General features: G+C 42.5%; 1 protein-coding gene across 1 annotated transcript in view; it reads left to right on the forward strand.

Annotated features, from left to right (window-relative positions):
- The window catches only part of LTBP2 (latent transforming growth factor beta binding protein 2), a 124346-nt gene that overhangs the window by 87378 nt on the left and 15811 nt on the right, over positions 1 to 21157 (forward strand). The window contains exons 12-20 of the mRNA XM_033142668.1: positions 116 to 346; positions 3126 to 3145; positions 6583 to 6622; positions 8396 to 8494; positions 11048 to 11173; positions 11427 to 11555; positions 12733 to 12852; positions 16596 to 16721; positions 18034 to 18159. Coding sequence (XP_032998559.1) covers positions 116 to 346; positions 3126 to 3145; positions 6583 to 6622; positions 8396 to 8494; positions 11048 to 11173; positions 11427 to 11555; positions 12733 to 12852; positions 16596 to 16721; positions 18034 to 18159 — 1017 coding nt within the window. The remainder of the gene's footprint in view (positions 1 to 115; positions 347 to 3125; positions 3146 to 6582; positions 6623 to 8395; positions 8495 to 11047; positions 11174 to 11426; positions 11556 to 12732; positions 12853 to 16595; positions 16722 to 18033; positions 18160 to 21157) is intronic.

The raw sequence follows: 21157 nt of genomic DNA on the forward strand, positions 1-21157 counted from the left end.
ATGGATTAGATTGCGAGAGATGTCTTTGTGCTCTCGGCTATTACTTTTGTAGCTTTTCCTTTTCTCTGCCTCATCATCAGATTGTGTATCTTGTATATCTCTCCTTTCTTTGCAGAAGCCTTTAAGGAGATTTGCCCTGCAGGGCACGGCTACACTTACTCCAGCTCTGACATTCGAATGTCCATGAGAAAAGCAGAAGCAGACGAGCTCCTGCTCAGCTCAGAGGAGCAGAGCAAAAACAGTGGCCGGCTTCCCAGCTGGGCAGTAAGGCAGCAACAGCTGCAGGAGGTCTTACGTGGCGATGTCGTCGACACGATCCCGGGGGCTGACACCTCCGCAGGAAAGGGTAAAGTAATACTCGTGTGAATCCAACTGGTTGGAGTGAATTCCAGGCAGTTCACAAATTTCCAGTGTTGGAATGGTTTCAAGAATCTTCTAAACTTGCACACAAAAGCACATCAGGGCTGCGTTATCTCAGACTAGTTCGTCAGGCCTCCTTCCATGATGAAGCTTCAGTAATACTAGAATGAAAACAAGTACGGCGGAAACAGATAAATAAACAGTAACATTTAATAAAACAAACAAGAACAAAACAAATAGCGCAGCAACAAAAAATAGTGGGGTAGGAGAGCCGAGATAAATTCACATCTGGCAACCAATGTGCTCCTTTGGTTTCAGATAGTACATGGGTAAAGGTAAAGGTATTAGGTATTAGGTCCAGTCGCGGATGACTCTGGGGTTGCAGCGTTCATCTCACTTTACTGGCTGAGGGAGCCGGCGTACAGCTTCCGGGTCATGTGGCCAGCACGACTAAGCCACTTCTGGTGAACCAAAGTAGCACACGGAAACGCTGTTTACATTTCCGCCAGAGCGGTTATTTATCTACTTGCACTTTGACGTGCTTTCAAACTGCTAGGTTGGCAGGAACTGGGACCGAGCAACAGGAGCTCACCCTGTCATGGGGATTCAAGCTACTGACCTTCTGATCAGCAAGCCCTAGGCGCTGTGGTTTAACCCACAGCGTTGCGGGTGTAGGAGGCTTAGTTTGGTCAGAAGTGAGTATACACTTCCAGACTTATCACTAAATACATTGGCTGGGCGCTGGGCAGAGCGAGGGGTGGACCAGAGAGCGAGGGGTGTCACCCCTCCTCGCTGGCCCGCCCCTCACCTCCCCGCCAAGTCGAGCGCTGAAAAAAAGCCCTTTTTAAAGGGCTTTTTTCAGTGGTCGGCTGGCACTGGGCAGAGAGGGAGGGGTCACCTCAAGTGTCACCCCCTCCAGGGTGGTACACGGGGTGGCCCGCCCCCCACCCCTGTTTCTGGTAAATGAGCCACCATAGCTGCTAGAAGGCCATGGAAATTTGTGTCACAGGCTTTCGAGACTCGTCTACCCATGTACTTACCTGAAACCAAAGGGGTGCATTGGTTGCCAGATGTGAAATATATTGGCATTATTTTCAGCTCTCCTACCCCACTATAAAACCCCTTCCCTTTAAATGGCTTAGATTGTGAAGACAAGCGCCCTTCACACACTGCACAGGTTGTGAATGGGGCAGCCATGCTACACTGCTGGCCCCACCCCAAACACCCACACATTGCACTGTGGCATGTGGCAGCACTGCCCCTTTTGGTATGTGGACATGCATAGAACATAAAAAGAGCATACTTTTGCCTACCTATTAAAGCAGAGGCAAACAAATTTATCCATCCTGAGGAGAGGGTAATCCAAGGTTTCCACTATAGAAAAGGCCCTGGTTTGGGTAGAACAGGAGTTGCCAACATGGCACCCTTCAGATGTTTCAGGATGCCAATGCCCATCTTGACTGACCATTTGCCTTGCCTTGTTTGACTGTTCTTGAATCTCGGAAAGGTTCACTTCACACTTTTCATGCATGTAGGATGGTTGTGTAGGGTGCAGTCCCAAGCATATCCAAGCACCTTATATCTGGCTAATGGTCTCAGAAATGAATACTGCCATCATGGATATGCTAATAAAAATACTTACTTTTTATATAGCATATCTAAGTGCTCAATCACTTCACCTGCTTTATCCTATTAATGTTTAAAATGCTGTTTTCAGCATTATAGAACTCCCTACCTATGGGGTTCTAGCATCTAGTTTCATTAGACATCTTCTGTTGTATGCTGAAGATGTACCTTTCTACCCTGGCCTCTTGATAATGAAGGCATTTTTGTGGGCTCCACCTCTTCTTTGTTTTGTTTAATCTAGTTACAGGTGGGTAGCCGTGTTGGTCTGCCATAGTCGAAACAAAATAGAAAATTCTTTCCAGCAGCACCTTAGAGACCAACTGAGTTTGTTCTTGGTATGAGCTTTCGTGTGCATGCACACTTCTTCAGATACGGATGAAATCAGTTGGTCTCTAAGGTGCCAAGAACAAACTCAGTTGGTCTCTAAGGTGCCAAGAACAAACTCAGTTGGTCTCTAAGGTGCCAAGAACAAACTCAGTTGGTCTCTAAGATGCTGCTGGAAAGAATTTTCTATTTTGTTTAATCTAGACCAGGCATCCCCAAACACCTTCCTCTAGCTGTTTTGGGACGACAACTCCCATCATCCCTAGCTAACAGGACCAGTGGTCAGGGATGGTGGGAATTGTAGTCCCAAAACATCTGGAGGGCCAAGTTTGGGGATGCCTGATCTAGACTGTGCTGCTTTTCTTCCTAGAATTGGTTTACTTGTTTTTTTAACCATGTACATTAATTGTTTTATAATTGTATGGTTGGTTATACTGGTCCAAGCTGCCCTAGACCTTAAAAGTGAAGGGTGGGTAAGAAATCTTATAAATAAATACATACATACATGGGAAGCACATGTGTGCCGCCTTGGTTTCCATGACAGAAGAAAGGCAGGATATAAGGGTAAGAAAACAAATAAATAGCATTGCTGGGAGGTGGGGAGGACTGAAGTTAAGGAAGCAGAGGCTTGCCTGAAGCCACCAAACAAGTTCAGGTCTTGAGCAATGGCATTACTGAGTGACACCTCAGTGATAAAGTGTGAAAGCAGCATTTGTGCAAAATCAAACAAGGGAATTTGAATACCAAAGTGAATTCTGACTGCACTTACAAATTTACTTAATTAATGCACTCAATTCTCTTATGTAATTTTACAGGGGATTCTGAAGAAGATCAGGTGAGTAAAATTTCTGCTGCTAGCAACTTATGTTCACGTTAGAGGCTTAAAATGCTGTGTTTCAAACCGCATTTGCACGGTGTTGTTCATGTCGGGGGGATAGGAATACCTTTACCTGGTGTACATGACTTTTTGGGTTTCCCCATTCCCCTCTTGTTCATGATGCTGTCACCTACACATGTGCAACGACTGTCTGAAATATTCACATTACTGTTTACTCCGCATCCAGTTTTCTAGTTGGATTGAAGCTGGTTTCGTGGGGGGGGGGGTGTGCCTCAAACAGCAGTGTTTGTCAGGAAACTACAGGATCAATATGAATTGTGGCTAATGCCATGTGAGTATGGCTTCAGAAGTAGCAGTGGGAGTGTATGGAATACAGAGTAAGCGCAAATGTGAGCATACCCTTAATGTTTGGGGTGTGCATAGCAAATGTGTAGTTTAAAAACTGAATGGATGAAGAATAAACCATTTTCAGTAAATACTTCCTGAAGTTTTAATAAAAAGTGATATGGAAGATCCACCTTAGGGTTAAAAAGATAACCTTGTAAATTCATCCTTGTAAAGTCCTCATTTAAAAATAACTAACTAAAGACTTGAAATACGTTTTTAGAAGTGATATACCAGATCCTAAGGTGCATAGCAGGGAACAATCAAGTCCTACTTTTAGTGGGACATTTGAAAGACAGGAAGAAACAAAGTGTATAATGGATATCCGAGCAGCTGCTAGAATTGCTTTAGGGACATATTGGGAAAGGAAAGAATGCTCCTAAAATGTCTGCCACGTTGCACGGTGAAATTAACTTCATTTTAGAACAACCCTAACTGTAGGTTGAAGAGGGCTAGGAATGAAGGAAAATGAAAGAAGGATTCAGAAACATCTGGCATATTGCATAGAGAAATTAACTTCACCATTCAGCAATTGTTGCTGCTGGTTAAAGGGGGTTGGGATGGAGCAAAGGTGCCTCTTCAGGGCTGGAGAAGAGTTTTTTTTTCTGGTGGAGGGACATGCCATTTAAAGAGACCTCCTCCACTGCCCTGGCAGATACCTCCACAGGCATATATCTCTGTGGAGGGCAGTTCAGACGATAGACACTGAAACAAGCATTCCAGGAGCAGGGCATGGACAGGTTGGCAGCAATTTGAACCCACTGGATCCAAGTCCCCTTCATTCAATAGAAAGAGACACCAGAACCAGTGCCCCCCACCTCAGCCTGGAGCAGCCCCCCCTTTCTCCACTGGAAACCATGTGGATTTAAATGACGTGTGGGGGGAAGGACAATATATCTGCTGCGCACAAACATGCACACAACACACCCCTAACACCTTAGCCAGCAAAAGGTGGCACATCTTTAGAAGTGGCAGTTGATTCACCAGTTTCCCATCCCACTTAAGATTGTACCGTAATAAGTCAAAATATAGACTTATAATTCTTTAATAGCTGTTGGATGGAATTTGTGCTCTGTCAGAATTGAATTAATATCCAAGATAAGTCTCAGAGTATCTCTTTTCAATAGTATGAGCACTCCATCGCTTCTTTTGTGTTTTATTGATACAATGGAGAAAGGTGTGCAACAAAAGCCTGACTATTTAATGTCTTTATGTTGTTGTTAAGATCACCTATCACCAAACGTGTAATTACTGTCGTTAATTTGGAAGACTCTGTCAGCAGCAGATTTAGAGAAGTGTTAACTCTGTTATAGGCAGCGCAACAGAAGTTCAGGTGTTAGCAGGCAAAGGAGTTTGATTGCCTGGTTTTTAAAACACCTTATGCAATTCCATGTCTTCCATGTACCAAAGACTCTTTCGCACTACTGACAACAAGCATTTCAGAGACCTCCCCAAAGGTTATTGAGAACCAGGGAAAGTCGCATTCCGTGTTATCCTTATCTCTCTGTCTTTGACAGAGGCTTCCTCTGTAGCACGAAAAACAACCAAAATGAAAAAAGCACCACAGCAGCTGTATGGGACAACCAAATTTTATTATTTATTAAATCTTAAACCCCCAGCACCCTTTATTACAGATGCAATTTTGGACAAATGCTTTAAAGGCAAGTGGTCTTTGCAATGAAAGAAAGCTATTGGATCTGCTCACCTTCTCAGAAAACTTCATCGGTCATGATTTTGAAGTTGGTTGACTTTTGTCAGAAACCTAAGGTGCCTCCCAGACTGTCAGTATTTTGTGGGAGCGATTCAAGTGTATACCAAAACTTTAGATTTGCTCAATTAAAGTGGATTAAAGGGCTCTGTTGACCTAGCACAGTGTTTCCCAAACTTGGGTCTCCAGCTGTTTTTGGACTACAGCTCCCATTATCTCTAGCTGGCAGGACCAGTGGTCAAGGATGATGGGGATTGTAGTCTGAAAACAGCTGGAGACCCAAGTTTGGGAAACACTGACCTAGCACAACAAGTGCACTTTAAAAAAGCAGTGCAGAATGAACAAATGATTAACAAGAAGACATGTAAATACTCGGCAAACAAATCTGGATGAGTTACAGGTAGGTAGCCGTGTTGGTCTGCCATAGTCGAAACAAACAAACAAACAAAATTCTTTCCAGTAGCACCTTAGAGACCAACTGAGTTTGTTCTTGGTATGAGCTTTCGTGTGCATGCACACTTCTTCAGATACGGATGAAATCTGGATGAATGCAGGATGAATGCTCATTGATCAATAACCACCCCGTAAACAAATCAGAATGTATGTTCAATTAAGAGCAGGCATAGTCTATCCACCATATAAGCTTTGTGCACTGGAATCAGGATAAATGCTAAATAAACAGGTTTTCTGGAGGAAGTTTTCTGGCCGTCAGTACTAAGGCGAGTGAATCCAGCTGTTTTATTTTCAAAGACCACACCCCTTGAGAGAAGATTTCTGTTGAAACACATTGACAATAAAGGTTATTGTCTTCCTTTACAGCTGTTGGTTTTTCCCATTGATTTTTTTTTTTTTTGCAGCTGTTTGATCTCATGTTGCTGCTACTTTCTTTCCAGTGCCTATTTTGGCACCTGCTGAAAATGGATAATCAGTCTGGCTGCAAGATGCTGAAGAATGTAGAATGAGATTAAGAGGGGAAATCAGAGGCCCATTTCAAGCATCTTGTTCCTGATCATGCACCACAGCCCTATCTGTGGTTTGGAGGATGTGGAACTTGACACTTGAATTAAACTAGTGTGTCAAAGAACTGGGAGTGAGATTACTATAGATGAATTTGAGCAAATTTAGGTACCTAGGGTGTGATTGCACTTCACTAAGGATGATATTTTCATCTTAATAAATGGGGGGTGGGGGATTGTAAATCGGCAACAACACCTTTCTCCATTGAAGAGGGAATAGATAAAGAAGAAAGCTCCTATATTGGGGAAATTATTTCTTCCTGATTAGGTGAATCCTGCCTGATTTCTGTACAGCCAATCATTGCATTTGTATTTTTTGTTCACAGGATGCAGAGGATGTTATCGAAGAAACTGATATTAGCCCAGGTAAATTGCAAAGTAACTTCCTGAATCCAGTAACTAAGAATGGGGCCAAAAAATAAAAAATGGATGAAAGATGTCAGGCTGTGCTGATCATTTTGGTGCCTGGGAAAAGGATTTTTATTTTATTTTTTTTGAATGGGCTCTTCTAAATACAGTCTATAGTTTATTGCGTGGTTATTTCTGGGCAGAAGAACTGGGCAGACACAGAGTCTGCTGCGTGGGAGGAGTCTGTGAAATATTGTATCTTTCACAAGATGCTCTGAGAAATGTATTTGTGTTTTAGTTTTAGCTTTACAGGCTGCTGCATAGGCTATTTTTTTTAAAAAAAAAAGTTTTGTTTGATTTACAGTACAATCCTCTGTATGTTTACTCGCAAGTCTGACTGAGTTTAGTGAAACTTGCTCCCACATTAAGTGTGCATAGGATGGCACAATTAGAAGAATTAATAATCAGCATGGGAAGCAATTCTCAGATGGTAATTTACAAAAATGCATCGGGATCACTAAAAAGAATAATATATAAGTATTAATTAAAAGCACACAACTAATACAAAACTCAATACGCATTATGAGGTTTAAGGATGCTGTATATCTGTCAAGTTTCATGGATTATTATATTGCCTCTTTTAACAATTTTATTTTTACTGTTGTGTTGTAAAAGCTTTTGACCTCCCCCAACTCCTTCCCTGCTGTTCCATCTGCAAGGTTTATACATTTTATGTACATTCATTAACAAGTAAGCTGCACTGAATTCATTGCACAGGATTGCATTGTCTAGTGCAGGCACGTCCAACTCCCAAGAGACTGCGATGTACTCACAGTATAAAAAAAACTGGCAGTGATCTACCCATTGTCATTGGAGGATTGACCAGACTTGTTGAGCTTTTTTTTTTTTTGGCTCATTATCTAACATTACTGCAATGCATTGTATTGCATAAGGGGCTGCCTCTGAAGATGGTTTGGAGCCTTCAGCTGGTGCTGAATTTGGCAGCCAGGTTGCTCACAGAGGCAAGACGGTTTGAGCATATTATACTGATCCTGGCCCAACTGCACTGGCTGCCAATTAGCTTCCAGTCCCATTTCAAAGTGCTGGTTTTGACCTATAAAACCTTAAACAGTTCAGGGCCACAGTACCTCATGAATTGCCTCTCCCCATATGACCTGACTTGGATCCTGCAACATGAGAATGGGCCTTTTCTGTGGTGGCTCCCCATTTGTGAAATGCTCCTGCCAACCTAGCAGTTCGAAAGCACGTCAAAGTGCAAGTAGATAAATAGGTACCCCTCCAGTGGGAAGGTAAACGGCGTTTCTGTGCACTGCTCTGGTTTCGCCAGAAGCGGCTTAGTCATGCTGGGCACATGACCCAGAAAATGTGTCTGTGGACAAACGCCGGCTCCCTCGGCCAGTAAAGCAAGATGAGCGCTGCAACCCCAGAGTTGTTCACAACTGGACTTAACTGTCAGGGGTCCTTTACCTTTTTTTTACCTCCCTGGGGAAGCTCACCTGCTGCCTTCATTACGTATCTTTAGGCACCAGGTAAAAACGTGTCCCTAGAACCATGGCTGATTAGCATTCTATGTCCTTTTAAATGTGCTTGTGGGAGGGGGAATTATTGGTTTGTTTTTGTTTTATTACATATTTTGTGTTCTCATTTTGTATTATTATGTTGTGAAACCGCCCTGTGATCTTCGGATAAAGGGCGGCATACAGATTTAATAAATAAATAATGATAAAATTGGGTCATAGTTGGTTACACTTCTCTTTATATCTTTTGCAGTGGATGTAGTAAAGATTTCTCCCCATTTTCCTGCCCAGCCACTTCCAGGATCTATAGGGGAAGATGCTGCTCCAACAGAGGTAGCAACACTATTTACAGGTATGTCAGCAGTGCCCCAGTATTTTTATTATTATTATTATTATTATTATTATTATTATTATTATTATTAATTACATTTCTATACTACCCTTCATAACAAGAATCATGGGAACTGTAATTTGTTAAGGGTACTGGGAATTGTAGCTCTGTGAGGGGGTAAACTACAGTTCCCATTATTCTTTTGGGTGGAGGTGTGCTTAAAATGTATGGCTATGCCAAACTAAGCCTGCTGATGCACAGACCAAAATTTGTGGCTACTTTGTTCTTCCCTCTTTGCCACCACTGCTGCTTTCAGACTATTGAGAGCTAAGTTATGGTTTGGCTTAATATTACATGCAAACTTGGTCTTGTGTTTTGCCTTAACTCCAAACAAGCCACAACTCATGGCTGAGGTTTGTTTTTGGCCAACCGCTCAGGGTTTGTCTGGGCAAGGGAAGTAGAGAGCAGATGAAGCACTTCATGTGGCTCACACAAGAGACCAGGCTGCAGGAGAAAGATATGATTTACTGGTCTTAAAAGGAAATGTAGCAATCTCTTTGCTTTAAGCACATTTTCAAACATGGTAGTTCTTTTAATTTTTGCATTTCTTGACTTCTTTGAATTCCACTGAAAACTTATATTGGCCTGAATTTTAAAACTGAACATGCATTTCCTGCTTCTGCTCTTTGTACTGTATTAATAACACTTATAAATGATGCATTCTAGCCTAATAATAGCTCTTGAGTATTTCTTGTGGAAATAGCCTCCCCACACAGCTTTTTCGATCCCATTCTGGGGCTTTTTCTGCTTTTCCCTGTAGATTTTCAAATCACTGTTATACTTAGCATGTGGTGCTTTTTCAGTGTTCAAAGCACTATGCAGACCTTATCTCAGCAATGTGTACAACAACCCTGTATTATTATTCCCCATACTGTAGAATGAAAGACTTGGGGCTCATCCACACTTGTGTTCATCCCACCACTTTCCCTTGGGAAAACCTGTTCTTTACCACTGAATTGGAGCAAACATCAATCAAGTTTTCTGTGGATTGATGTTTGCTCTGATTCGGCAGTAAAGAGCAGGTTTTCCCTGGAAAAGTGACAAGGCAAACAGAGAACTCCTGAGACCCATGCCTGGAAAGCATGGGACAAACAGAAAACCTCTTGAACCCGAGAGAAGGCTTGCCCAGAACCACCTAGTGGCACAGATGATATTTGAACTAGGTGTTTCCTGGTTCACAGCTCAGCCTCTTAGCTTTTATGCTAGTTCAAAAAGAGGTTTCACACTATCTAGCTTCACTTGGAAAGAACAGCTGGGCCAGTCTTCATATAGTGTGTGTTTTAGTATTTGAAAGACACAGTGAATTTCCCTTTGATCCTTATGACATAGGTAACTAGGCTCCCAATTTGGTCCAGACAAGCATGGTCTTGCCAGATACTCATTTCCATGCTGCACACAGTCTGCAGGGAAAGTGCCTAGAAACCAAACAGCATCAAATAGACTCTTGCTAGCAAACACAGAAGTAAAACCAGAGTCCCTTTTATATAAAAAAGAGCACTTATGGACAATGGAATGGCGAAGATCAGAAGAGTTAGGACCTTCACTGTTGAATAGGCAGGGTAGGAAAATGTGCAAAATGTCTCTTGTCCTTTACAGAGCTGAGTCATGGGGGTTTTCTGATGGAGTGGGAAGTTCTGTGACCTCAAGAGACAATATGTTTACTGCTTAGATAATGGCAGCTGTGTTATTTCAGCATTGTCTAACGTCTGGTAGTTCTACCAATGTCCTTACACTTTGTATTAAACTTTATTGGAAATAACCTCTCTCACAGTCTGGCTCTCAATAGCCTTTTTGTCTGAGTGGGTTTGTTTTTAAGCTGGTTGGGTGACGAGATTGTTTTAAGGGCTCATCCCAACTTCCTTTTGTGTCATGTTTCTAGGTACAGGTTTGGGCTTTAAAGCTCTGTGTCTGAGTGTTGTTGGGGTTTTTTGTCCCAGCGTTTTCCCCCAGGAAAACCTGTGTTTTCCACTGGATGGGAGAAATAGCAATTGGTTTTCTTTGCATTGCTATTTGCTTCAATTCAGCAGTAAATGATGATTTTTTTGTGGGGAAAGCTCTGGGTGAACCGCCCCAAACTCTTGAAAACACAGACCTGTGCCTGGAAAAGCGTGTTCCAAAAGGAAGTCTGGATGAGCCCCAAGGTTGTTTAGAGATGTGGCTGTCATTCATCTCTTGCTTCTACCATTGCTGAGTTGAGTTCCACTGTCCTGATGAGCTTGAGAATGAATTGATGCAATTCAAAGTGGAAACTACTGGAAGCAGAATTTTGTACACTGATCATTCAGTACATGCCATGCTATCCCCTTTTGACACTACTTATTAAACCAATGGCTATTGCCACATCTTGTGGCAGTCAATTATATAAATAAAAAAGAACATAGGAAGAGGTCTTCAGAATCACCTTGACAGCTTACAAGCCTTCCCAGGACCTTGGACAATTCATGTGCTTTAAAAACCGAGAAACCACTGTGTTCCCCTGCTTGTCTCCTGACAATACTCTTTCTTCATCCTCAGAAATGAGTGCATGCTCCTCTTCACCCAACATCTGTGGTCCAGGCAGCTGTGTGAACTTGCCAGGAGGATATGCCTGTTTGTGTTACCCTGGTTACCGACAGCATCCAAGTCACTCCTATTGCATTGGTATTTCATTGACACCTGGTTTTGTTTCTATGGGAGAATTGTATATTTGGGGCAGCGAGATAGCATCCAAAGGACCACTTGAAAGTTCAGAGAATGCAGTTGGGAAGTGCCAGGGCATAGTCAGGATGATGAGGAAACTTCATGCATGGTCTTTAGATTCCAGTCTACAGTTTTACAGCCCTTGGGCTGCCTCTAGAAAGGACAGAGGTGCATAGTAATGCCAGCTGACTTTGATTATCTCCTCTTGTTTCAGATGTTGATGAATGTGAGAGAAATCCATGCAATGGGAAAGGCCACTGCCTCAACAATGAGGGCTCCTATTCTTGTCTCTGTTTCTCTGGGTACACGCTTTTCAGCTCACAGAACACACAAACATGTCAGGGTGAGTTATGTTTTTGTGGCACCCACCAGTAGAAAATAAAGCAAGCTGCCTGACGGAGTATCTCTGCATATATTTGCAGATTAGAGGGAGAGGAGTGTGCTTTTGATCTGTCTTGTAGCTGGAACTTTTCCTCCTCTGTCTCCTTGGAGTGGGACAGCTCTGCTATCTTCTCTGTGTTCAAGAAAACTTCCTCTGGCAACTTTTCCTACCTCTTTCATTAGTGCTTATATATGGGAACATATATAACGTGGATGGCGCTGTGGTTTAAACTACAGAGTCTAGGGCTTGCCGATCAAAAGGTTGGCAGTTCGAATCCCTACGACGGGATGAGCTCCTGTTGCTCGGTCCCTGCTCCTGCCAACCTAGCAGTTCAAAAGCATGTCAAAGTGCAAGTAGATAAATAGGTACCGCTCTGGCGGGAAGGTAAACGGCGTTTCCGTGTGCTGCTCTGGTTTGCCAGAAACGGCTTAGTCATGCTGGCCACATGACCCAGAAGCTGTACGCCGGCTCCCTCGGCCAGTAAAGCGAGATGAGAGCCGCAACCCCAGAGTCATCCGCGACTGGACCTAACAGTCAGGGGTCCCTTTACCTTTACCTTTATGGGAACAGAAACTGGATTAAGTGGTCTGAAAGTCATCATGCTCCTTGTTCTTTTATGGCTTTGCCATTACACTGGATCACTTTCAGTTTTCCTGGGGGTAGGAAAGTGAATAATGCATCAGCAAGGTGGTGATAAACAAATGGAAGAGCAATAGTATGGGCTCATCCACACTTTTGCTTGTCCCTTGCCTAGAAAGTGTGGGTCCGAGTGGTTTCTAGGCAAGTGTTCAAGCGGTTTCCCCCTTGCCCCACTCCCTTCCCAGGTCAAACCTGCTCTTTAGTGCTAAATCTGAGCAAATACCCATCTGATTCAGCAGCTTTCACCAGGGGGAAGCAGCAGGACAAGAGGAAGTGTGGAAAGCCCTAATACGGGCATACAAAAATGTTGTGTTTGCATTTGCTATAATGCTGAATCCTGCACTGAGGAAGGGTGCAAATTAATTAATAGGCTGGGTGGTAATGTATAGGTAATGGAGGAAATTAATTAATAGGCTGGGGTGGTAATGTACAGTATAGGTAATGGAGCTTTTTGGATCCAGTCCTTTTGCTGAAGGGACATATCTCTCTGTGTTAACAGATCTAAATGAGTGTGACCAGCCAGATGTTTGTCGTGGAGGGCATTGTGTCAACACACCTGGCTCTTATCTCTGTGAGTGCAAAATAGGCTACACCATGAGTCACAGGGGACAGTGTGAAGGTGAGTGTGCAAAAACCCTATTTTTTGTTAACTTGACTATTCCGAAGCTACTTTGAAAGGCCTTGTATATTTGCATGCAAAAAAATTATCTCCTTGAATATCTAGTTGGGCTTTACTTTCACTTCTTAATAACATAGCACATCTGCATCCTCAGCAAATGCTTATTGAGAAGGATGGTTTATCTCATTTGCTACACCCGTTGAAATTAGATTTAGCGTTGAGTTCTTACCTCTCGTGGCTACAAGGGGGCAGCAAACACAAACAAAAGCAGCAGAATATAGTATGTGCTGGACAGAGGCTGCCCTCTGCTGGGAAAAAGGAGGAAACGCAACATGCTCTTCCCTTTGCTGCTTCTCCTCTCCTTTTGCAACATGGCTTTGGTTGCTGCACTGAAATATAGCCAGGTTGCTATAAGAGTGACATGCATATGCAGGGAGGTATCCAGAATTCCCTTTTAAGAAACAGTTTAAGAATATTAAAATGTGGTTGTTGGTGTTTTTTTTTTTTTGCAGGCAGGGAATGAAGCCTCCTGGTTTGGGGGTTTAGAAATATTTGGAGGTTTAAAAGATTTCAATATTTTATAGAAATAAAGCTTATCTACAGCAAACCTGATTGCTGTTTGTTCTGGTTCAGCGGTAAACAACAGGTTCTTCTGGGGAAAGCAGCGGGACAAACAAACACACACACACACACACACACACAGACACAAAACTGGAAAGACCTGTGCTGCAAAAGGAAATCTGGATGAGCCCTTATTCATAGTTATACACATATGTTACATTGTTGTCATCCTTACCATTACCTTACAAGACAGACAAATATTGTTATTTTCACTGGCCATTTTGCCTATTCAGATCAAGGGGCTGAGGATGAGAAGTGGTGGATTAAGAACATAGTCTCACCGGGTGTAAGGCAGCTTCCCATGTGTTCATCTAGCTCAATATTGTCTGTTCTGCAACCTGGTCCTTTTATCTGATGGCATCTGGGATTGAATTGCATACACATCATGTGTTCTGCTGCTGAATTTTGGTCCTTTCCCTGCTATTTTAAAGGCACTGTGTGAGTTTGGCAATAGGCCACAGTTTCAAACCAAGGGCTTCCTGATTTGTAGCTAAGGTGTGTGTGTGTGTGTGTGTGTGTGTGTGTGTGTGTGTGTGTGTGTTTTAGCCAACTTAGTTTTCCTCAATCCGTCAAGACTAACTTGAAAATTCTACTTCCCTCCTCTTGCATCAGTGTGTGTTCTGTTTCCTCCTGATCCCCTCAAGCTTCTCCTTTCTCTGCAGGTTTCAGCAAGTCTGAAACTGCGCTGAAGATGGTGCTGTTTGTAGGTTCAGGAGATGGTTCCTGAGGGAGCACTCTTTAAGACCAGAGGTGTTTAACTGCCTCTGTGTGGCGCAGCAATTTCAGCAAAGCTCAATGCCTATTTACATCACTCCGGGGTCTCACAATCTCTTCTTTTGTCAAAATTTGTTGTGAAGATGAAGTGAAAGTGGCTGCGGAGGCCTGGGAGGAACAGATTGAACTCCATTTGTCTTTTCTGGAATCTGAACAAATATGGATCCCTTTGCAGACATTGATAAGTGTGCTAATCCCAGCTCCTTTCCTAACATGCCGGGATGCTGCCGATGTCCTGCACCAGTGAATAGCTAATGCTTATAGATCCTTATTGTTTTGTTTTTGTCTAGGCATAAATTCAGTATGTAATTAGTTTATTTTGTTGTACATCTCCTGATTTTAGCACTGATGCAGGTCAGACTGTGATGGTTTTTATATATATATATATATATATATATATATATATATATATATATATATATATATACCGTAATAAATAGTGTGTAGGTAAAAGCCCTAAGTGCAACCCCCTCATTCAGCTCCTGACTTCTCTTGATTTATGATAGACATTCCTTGTTGGGGTATATGGATGGCCCACACCAGCCCTGTGATTAAAGGACAGTCAGGAACTAATACTGCCAGGGGCGAGTCCCACTCTCTGCCATCTCTTATTTCTTTGCTTAAACACCCACCCACCAGCAGCAGCAGCATAGGTTTGCTTGTTTGGCATAATGCAGATATGCAGCTTGTATATTTATTCTAGACCTGTACAGATTGTCTGTATATATTATCTGTATATTACTTTGGGTCTGTGAATAGGTCCACTCTGGGACCTGCTGCCTGGCTTTTGGCTTTGGCTGACTAACATTCTACATCCTTTTAAATGTGTTTGCAGGGATCATTGCTTTGTTTTTGCACTTGTTTCTGTACTGTGTTTTGTCTTCTCGTTTTGTATTTTTATGTTGCGAACTGCCCTGTGATCTTCGGATGAGGGGCGGTATACAAATTTAATGAATAATAATAAGTATTTAAAAAAAACAAATTTAGTAACGGTAATAACAATAGACTGCAAATCTTTTTTTTCAAATATGTTTTTATTTTGCACCGTAAAAACAAAACAGAAATGAAAAATATATACATTTTTGTCACATTTATAAGCTTTACATTATAATTTAAACTCCGCCGAGTTTTCAGACTTCCTTCCTTCTCTAGTTTCTAGGTTACATCATTCTCCCGCTTTCTCTCAATTTCACATAAATTATTCACATCCTAGTATTGCCACCCTCTATCATTATTCTCTCTGTTGCTTTGCAAGTATTTCACCACACCTGTAAGTGATTACACATTTTTACCATCTTTCAAATATTCCAAAAACTTACTCCAGTCTAATTGGAACTGCTGATCTCTTTGGTTTCTTATTCTACCGGTTAATCTTGCCAATTCCAAATATTCTAATAATTTCTTTCTCCAATCTGCTACCGTTGGTAAACTCGTCCATTTCCAATTTTGTGCCAGCAAGATTCTCGCTGCTGTGGTAGCATATAAGAAAAGCCTTTGATCTCTCCTCTCAATCTCTTCCCCTACCAATCCAAGCAAATCAAGACTGCAAATCAAGATGCAGCTAGGGCATGGTATGCTGGACAATTGCCAGATGACTGAACAGGAGGCGAAGCAGAACCAGGGCTAGAATGCAGCTGGAGGACTTAGAAAAGTGTGAAGGTTGGCAAGCATTGTAATAGCAAGGCAGGAGAACAAGTGTCTGGGTCCAGGGAAGCAAGAGCCAGTAAGATTCAAGAAGAAAACTTTGCTTAAGCAAAAACAACAGCTATACTGAACAGGAAAGGGACACGTGTCTGATCTGAAAATAATAGGAAGAAAGCTTGCAGAAAAACTGACTACCTACTTGCTTGGTGGTAGCTGTAATGCTTCTGCATAGATAGAATCTTCATTAGCTTTCTATGACATCCTGCAGCTCAGTCAGCGGCTAGCAGGTTGCTGAAGGTGTGTCACATGCAGAATTCTAGCTGCTTCCGCCCTCTGTCCTTGCAATCCTATTATCTCTTCATTGCATTGGGTGTCAGATTCTGCACTGAGCTTTGCACATGCTTCTGGAGGCCTTCCTATGGTTCTTAATTTTGATTGCTGGCATTATGTATCAAGCTGGCTCAAAGTGCTCCCAGAGGTTTTTCCATATTGTGTGGTACGGTGTGCAGTGGAAAATGCTGCCAATGTAGCAAGCTCTTGACTCTCGTAGGCTTCCGTGACCACCTTACTTTGCGTGCAATCATTTCGGCGCCTTTCAGTGCACAGAGTTCTTTGTCTTCTCCGACTGTTGATCTATAAGGCTCGGTGTCCATTGCTCATAGATCAAAACTTTGTTCCCTGTCTCTATCATTTGTTTGTTCTAGATATCGATGAGTGTGCAACCAACAATGCCTGCCCTGGAGGACTCTGTCTCAACTCCGAGGGTTCCTTCTCCTGTGTGGCTTGTGGCATTGGCTATATTGCATCAAGGGATGGAAGAACATGCGAAGGTATATTCTATTGCCAGGTGTGGTGAGCAGGGAAGCTTCCTCCTCATGGTACATTGGCCTGAAGCATGTAGCCACAACCTTACTGTGACCATAGGTCAGGGATGATGGGAGTTGTACTCTAGCAACATGAGGACCCCAGTTTTCCTTTCCCAGGCTTAGCTGATAACTATTGGCAATCTGCTTCATTGAAGTGCTTCATATTCTGCACATACATCATATCAGCTATGCTAGCTAAACCTCTTTAGCCACTGACATGTGAGGTGCATATTTTTAGGAATACCACCTTATTTTATTTTAAATTGTTTGTCATGTATTTTGAATTGTTGTACCCTTCGCTGGGAGCTCAGGGTGAAGGGTAGGTAATAAATTAAAACAACAACAACAACAACAACAACAACGGCAACTTCCCTGTACAGAGACAGTGTCTCTTAATACCTGTTGCTAGCGATAAATAACTGGGGTTTTTCATCGCCTTCGTATTATTGCTAGGGAGATTTCAATGGCAACTGGTTGACTCATGTTAGACTCCTGGACTTTGGTCCAAGTTAACAAGGTTTTTCTATCTTATATATTTATTTATTCTGCCCACTTCCTCCACTTCTTTATCAAGTCTGTCCTGCTGTCCTTCCAGATTGGCTCTAAAGTCCCCCCCCCCAGTGGGAACTGCTCTAGGACAACAATATTGAAGCTGTAGGCACATAGCTCCCCTCTGCGAGAATCCCGGGAAGTGTAATTTCTCAAGGGTGCTGGGAACTGTTGATCTGTGAGAGGCAAGCTACAATTCCCCAGATTCTTTGGTAGGGATGTGTGCTTCACATGTACGGTTTGTGTGCAGCCTAGATGGGACTTGCTTAGGAATCTACTTCTCCTCCTCCCCCCCGGGTTTGGTCCCCCTTTATCACATGCACAACTCAACACGACAACAGCAAGAATCCCCCGACAGCATACGAATCAGTCTGGCTAACCTGATTCAAAAATACACACTCACTCATACCCGGCACACACAAAAACAATTCTCTACTTCTGCTTTTCAGTCACAAGGGTGGACAGAACCACCACCAGCTACTTCAAAACGGCAGAGCGCCTACAGAAGAAGCCTTACCTTTGAGCTGAAGAAACTTAAATGAGCTTCTGAAACTTAAATGAGCTTCTGAAATGAGTTTTAGAGGGAGTAACGACAGAACTCTGTCCTTTTAGATAGGTTTCAGAGAGTATGCTGCCAAGGCAGTGTGCAATAGGAAGGAATTTTCCCTTGGGCACACTGTCTTGACCAGTATCCCCCATCACTGACTGCCTGTTCTTTCCTCTCTAGATATTGATGAATGTGTCTCGCACGCATCCTGCCCTCAGGGAATCTGCACTAATACCCAGGGCTCCTTCACTTGCCATGCCTGTGACACTGGCTACGTGCTCTCATCCAACAAGCTCACTTGTGAAGGTAAAGATACTGGACTTCATTCTGCCTGGTTGAATGACTGTAACACTTGCCACAAATTAAACCTGTATGTAGTGTAATAGCTGGACAAGCAGAGATTATGATCAGGATTGATTCTTCCCTTCCCCAGTATGATTTATCACCTGGGACATCTCATGCCACATTGATCTTATCTTACTTCTGTCTCTGGCTATGCCTCCATTCACAAAAGTCGTGGGCACCAGCAACCTAATGTATTTGGGACTCTCTGGGTTGAGAATATCTGGCAGAGATTAATACATTCATTAATGAATTAGTTGCAGCTCCTCGGCTAACTTACATTAACTCAAATTAGAGCAATTCAGAGGAGAAAAAGAAAATGGATCAGGGGAGTGAAAGGAACGAGTGCATAATTATTCAGAAAGATTAAATGAGACAAACCTGCCTAGTGATTTCAAACCACAAATTAGGGGAGGGGGTGAATGGAAGATATTGAATTTTCAGTGTCAAAACAACCAAGGGAGAATAATTAGGCTGGGGTGCAAGGGATATAAATATACCAACATAAAAATAGAAAAAGTACTAACAAAGCCAAAGTGAATGGACAATTAATTAGAGAACATTGTGAAAACGGCTCAGACAACCAACTCAACAAAGCGTTTGCAAATACAGTACAGGTAAACTTTTATCTGGTTAAATAGGCCAGTTGAAATAAATTTGCTACTAGAAAAAAAACAAAAATGAATTAGCAAAGATTAATTGCTTTTTATTGTTGTGAACTGTCTTGAACAATTCATTTTGTAAAGGAGATATGGAAAATGTAAACATACATAAATAAAAGTCTCCTCTTAAGGTGGGGCTGGGATAAGGGTAGTTGCACAATTAAGAGTAACTAAAGTGCCACTTGAAACTCCACCACCACCTCCCTGGAATAGGGCTAAAACGGGGAAGATTCAGAACAATGGGAAAGCAATTATTATAAAAGAATCAAGTCCAACTGTCTTTCCCCCCTTACTGTTCTTTTTGCTTCTCTTACGATGTTCCAGAAACTGATAAAGCAGACATCTGTCTTGCACATGTCAAAAGCATAAAGTACAAAGCTGGACACTGTGTAAGTACTGTAAATAACAAATCACACACCCATGATTCACACTGAAACCGAAGGACATAGCTTCAATAAAATCAACATAACTCAAAATTAGGAACTCGCATGTTTACAAGAACAGGGTCCATGCGATGATATATTTTGTTCTCCAGATGGTCCAAGGGCATCAAAAATATTTGAATAATCTACAGTTTGGATAAACAGGATTCCTACTTGGATGACTACACTTGTCTTCTCTGGAATCTTTTGCAGTTGTTGATGAGTGTGCTATATAAGGATGTATCTAGCAGACCTGCATAACTGTGGTTCACAGCTGGAGGCAGTAATGCTTCCGAATACCATTTGCTGGAATCCTCAGGAAGAGAGCGCTTGGGTCCTGCTTGCAGGTTTCCCACAGGCACCTGGTTGGCCACTGTGAGAACAGGGTGCTGGACCAGATGGGCCACTGGCCTGATCCAGCAGGCTCTTCTCATGTTCTGAAAACTCTACTGTAAAATTTTACAGCAGGCTACTTCACACATTATAGGTCCATGGGAAGCTAGCTGCCTTAGAGTCAGACCATTGGTCCAGCTAGCTCCGTTTCAGGTCTGAGAGGTTTTCCATTTGTCCCCACTTTTCCTAGGAAAACCCACTCTTTACCACTGAATTGGAGCAAACGTCTTGTCGTACAGAAAGGAGGTCAGTCTAATCTTTGAAGGAATTCTCCAGCATATCTCTCCCACACCTGCCTCAGCGTCGGCCTGGCCTGGGTCAGAAAACCTGATTGATGTTTGCTCTGATTCAGCAGTAAAGATCAGGTTTTCCAGTGGGACAAGCAGAAGTGTAGAAGATCCCCTCGCTGATCACAAGGTTTCAGACAGGAGCTCTTCCCAGCCCTTATCTGGAGATGTAAGGAACTGAACCAGAGACCTTCTGCACATAAAACCTGTTGTGCCGCTGAGCTACAGCTCTTGCCCCTTAAAGAGATCGCATTTTTAGGCTTGTGTTTTATTGAATTATGGGAATATACCTTTAAAAAGATAATATGTGAATGAGACAAACACCCTTGGTAGCAAACCTGGCTTTGTTGCCACTTCATATTAGGAATGGCCACAGAATAAAACAAACAAGAAACCAAGAAGAGAGGCTGAACATCAGTGAGATGGGTTGTGTTATCAAAAAGAACTGGAGCTGTTTTTCCTCTAGTGTGCTGACCAATTCACAGGATCCTTGTGTGCTGCGACATGCTGAAATGGGGAACTGCATTTTGTTAGCGTTTTCTCCCCTCTGCAAACGGGCCCCTGCTTTATAAGGGTGCATGTGTTGGGGGGCTATGGAGCAGGGGAGGAGGGAACACATGCCTGCTATCATTCTGTAATTTCTGCTGTTTCCTAGCAATGTGCCAGAGATATATATTCAGTGTGTCTGTATATACAGCTTCAATGCCTTCTTCAAGGAAAATAATTTCCTCCTGAAATTTCAGGGTCCTACAAATAATATCATTGGGCCCCTCAACTCTGCTTTTTTAAAGGGTGTTTTCAGCAATATGTCATCGATGCAACAATAGTGTATTAGTAGTGGGTGTGTTTTGGACTGTCCGTACATCATTCCACTGTATTAATTGTTCTGTGATGCTTCCCCAATGTTATTACATCATGGTTACCTGGAGGTGCACTCTTGCACTAAAGTACAACAAAGGGGAGGCAAAAAAGGAGCCAGAACATTTGTGGTATAAAAAGTTACAGGATTTCAGCAGCACGTTGCAGGACATGCTGCAAAACTTTTGCAGGCATGAACAGTATACCCTCATGGGAACAAATGAACACAATAAAAAAAGAAGTCTGAAGGGGCGGCTAATATCCATCCTAATTCTAGCTCTTTAAGTTCTACAATAGGGAGTAGAACCTTCAGGAGTTGTGCATAAAAGACATTGTTGTG

Source organism: Lacerta agilis, chromosome 1 (genome assembly GCF_009819535.1).
Source record: "Lacerta agilis isolate rLacAgi1 chromosome 1, rLacAgi1.pri, whole genome shotgun sequence".
Taxonomy (NCBI): domain Eukaryota; kingdom Metazoa; phylum Chordata; class Lepidosauria; order Squamata; family Lacertidae; genus Lacerta; species Lacerta agilis.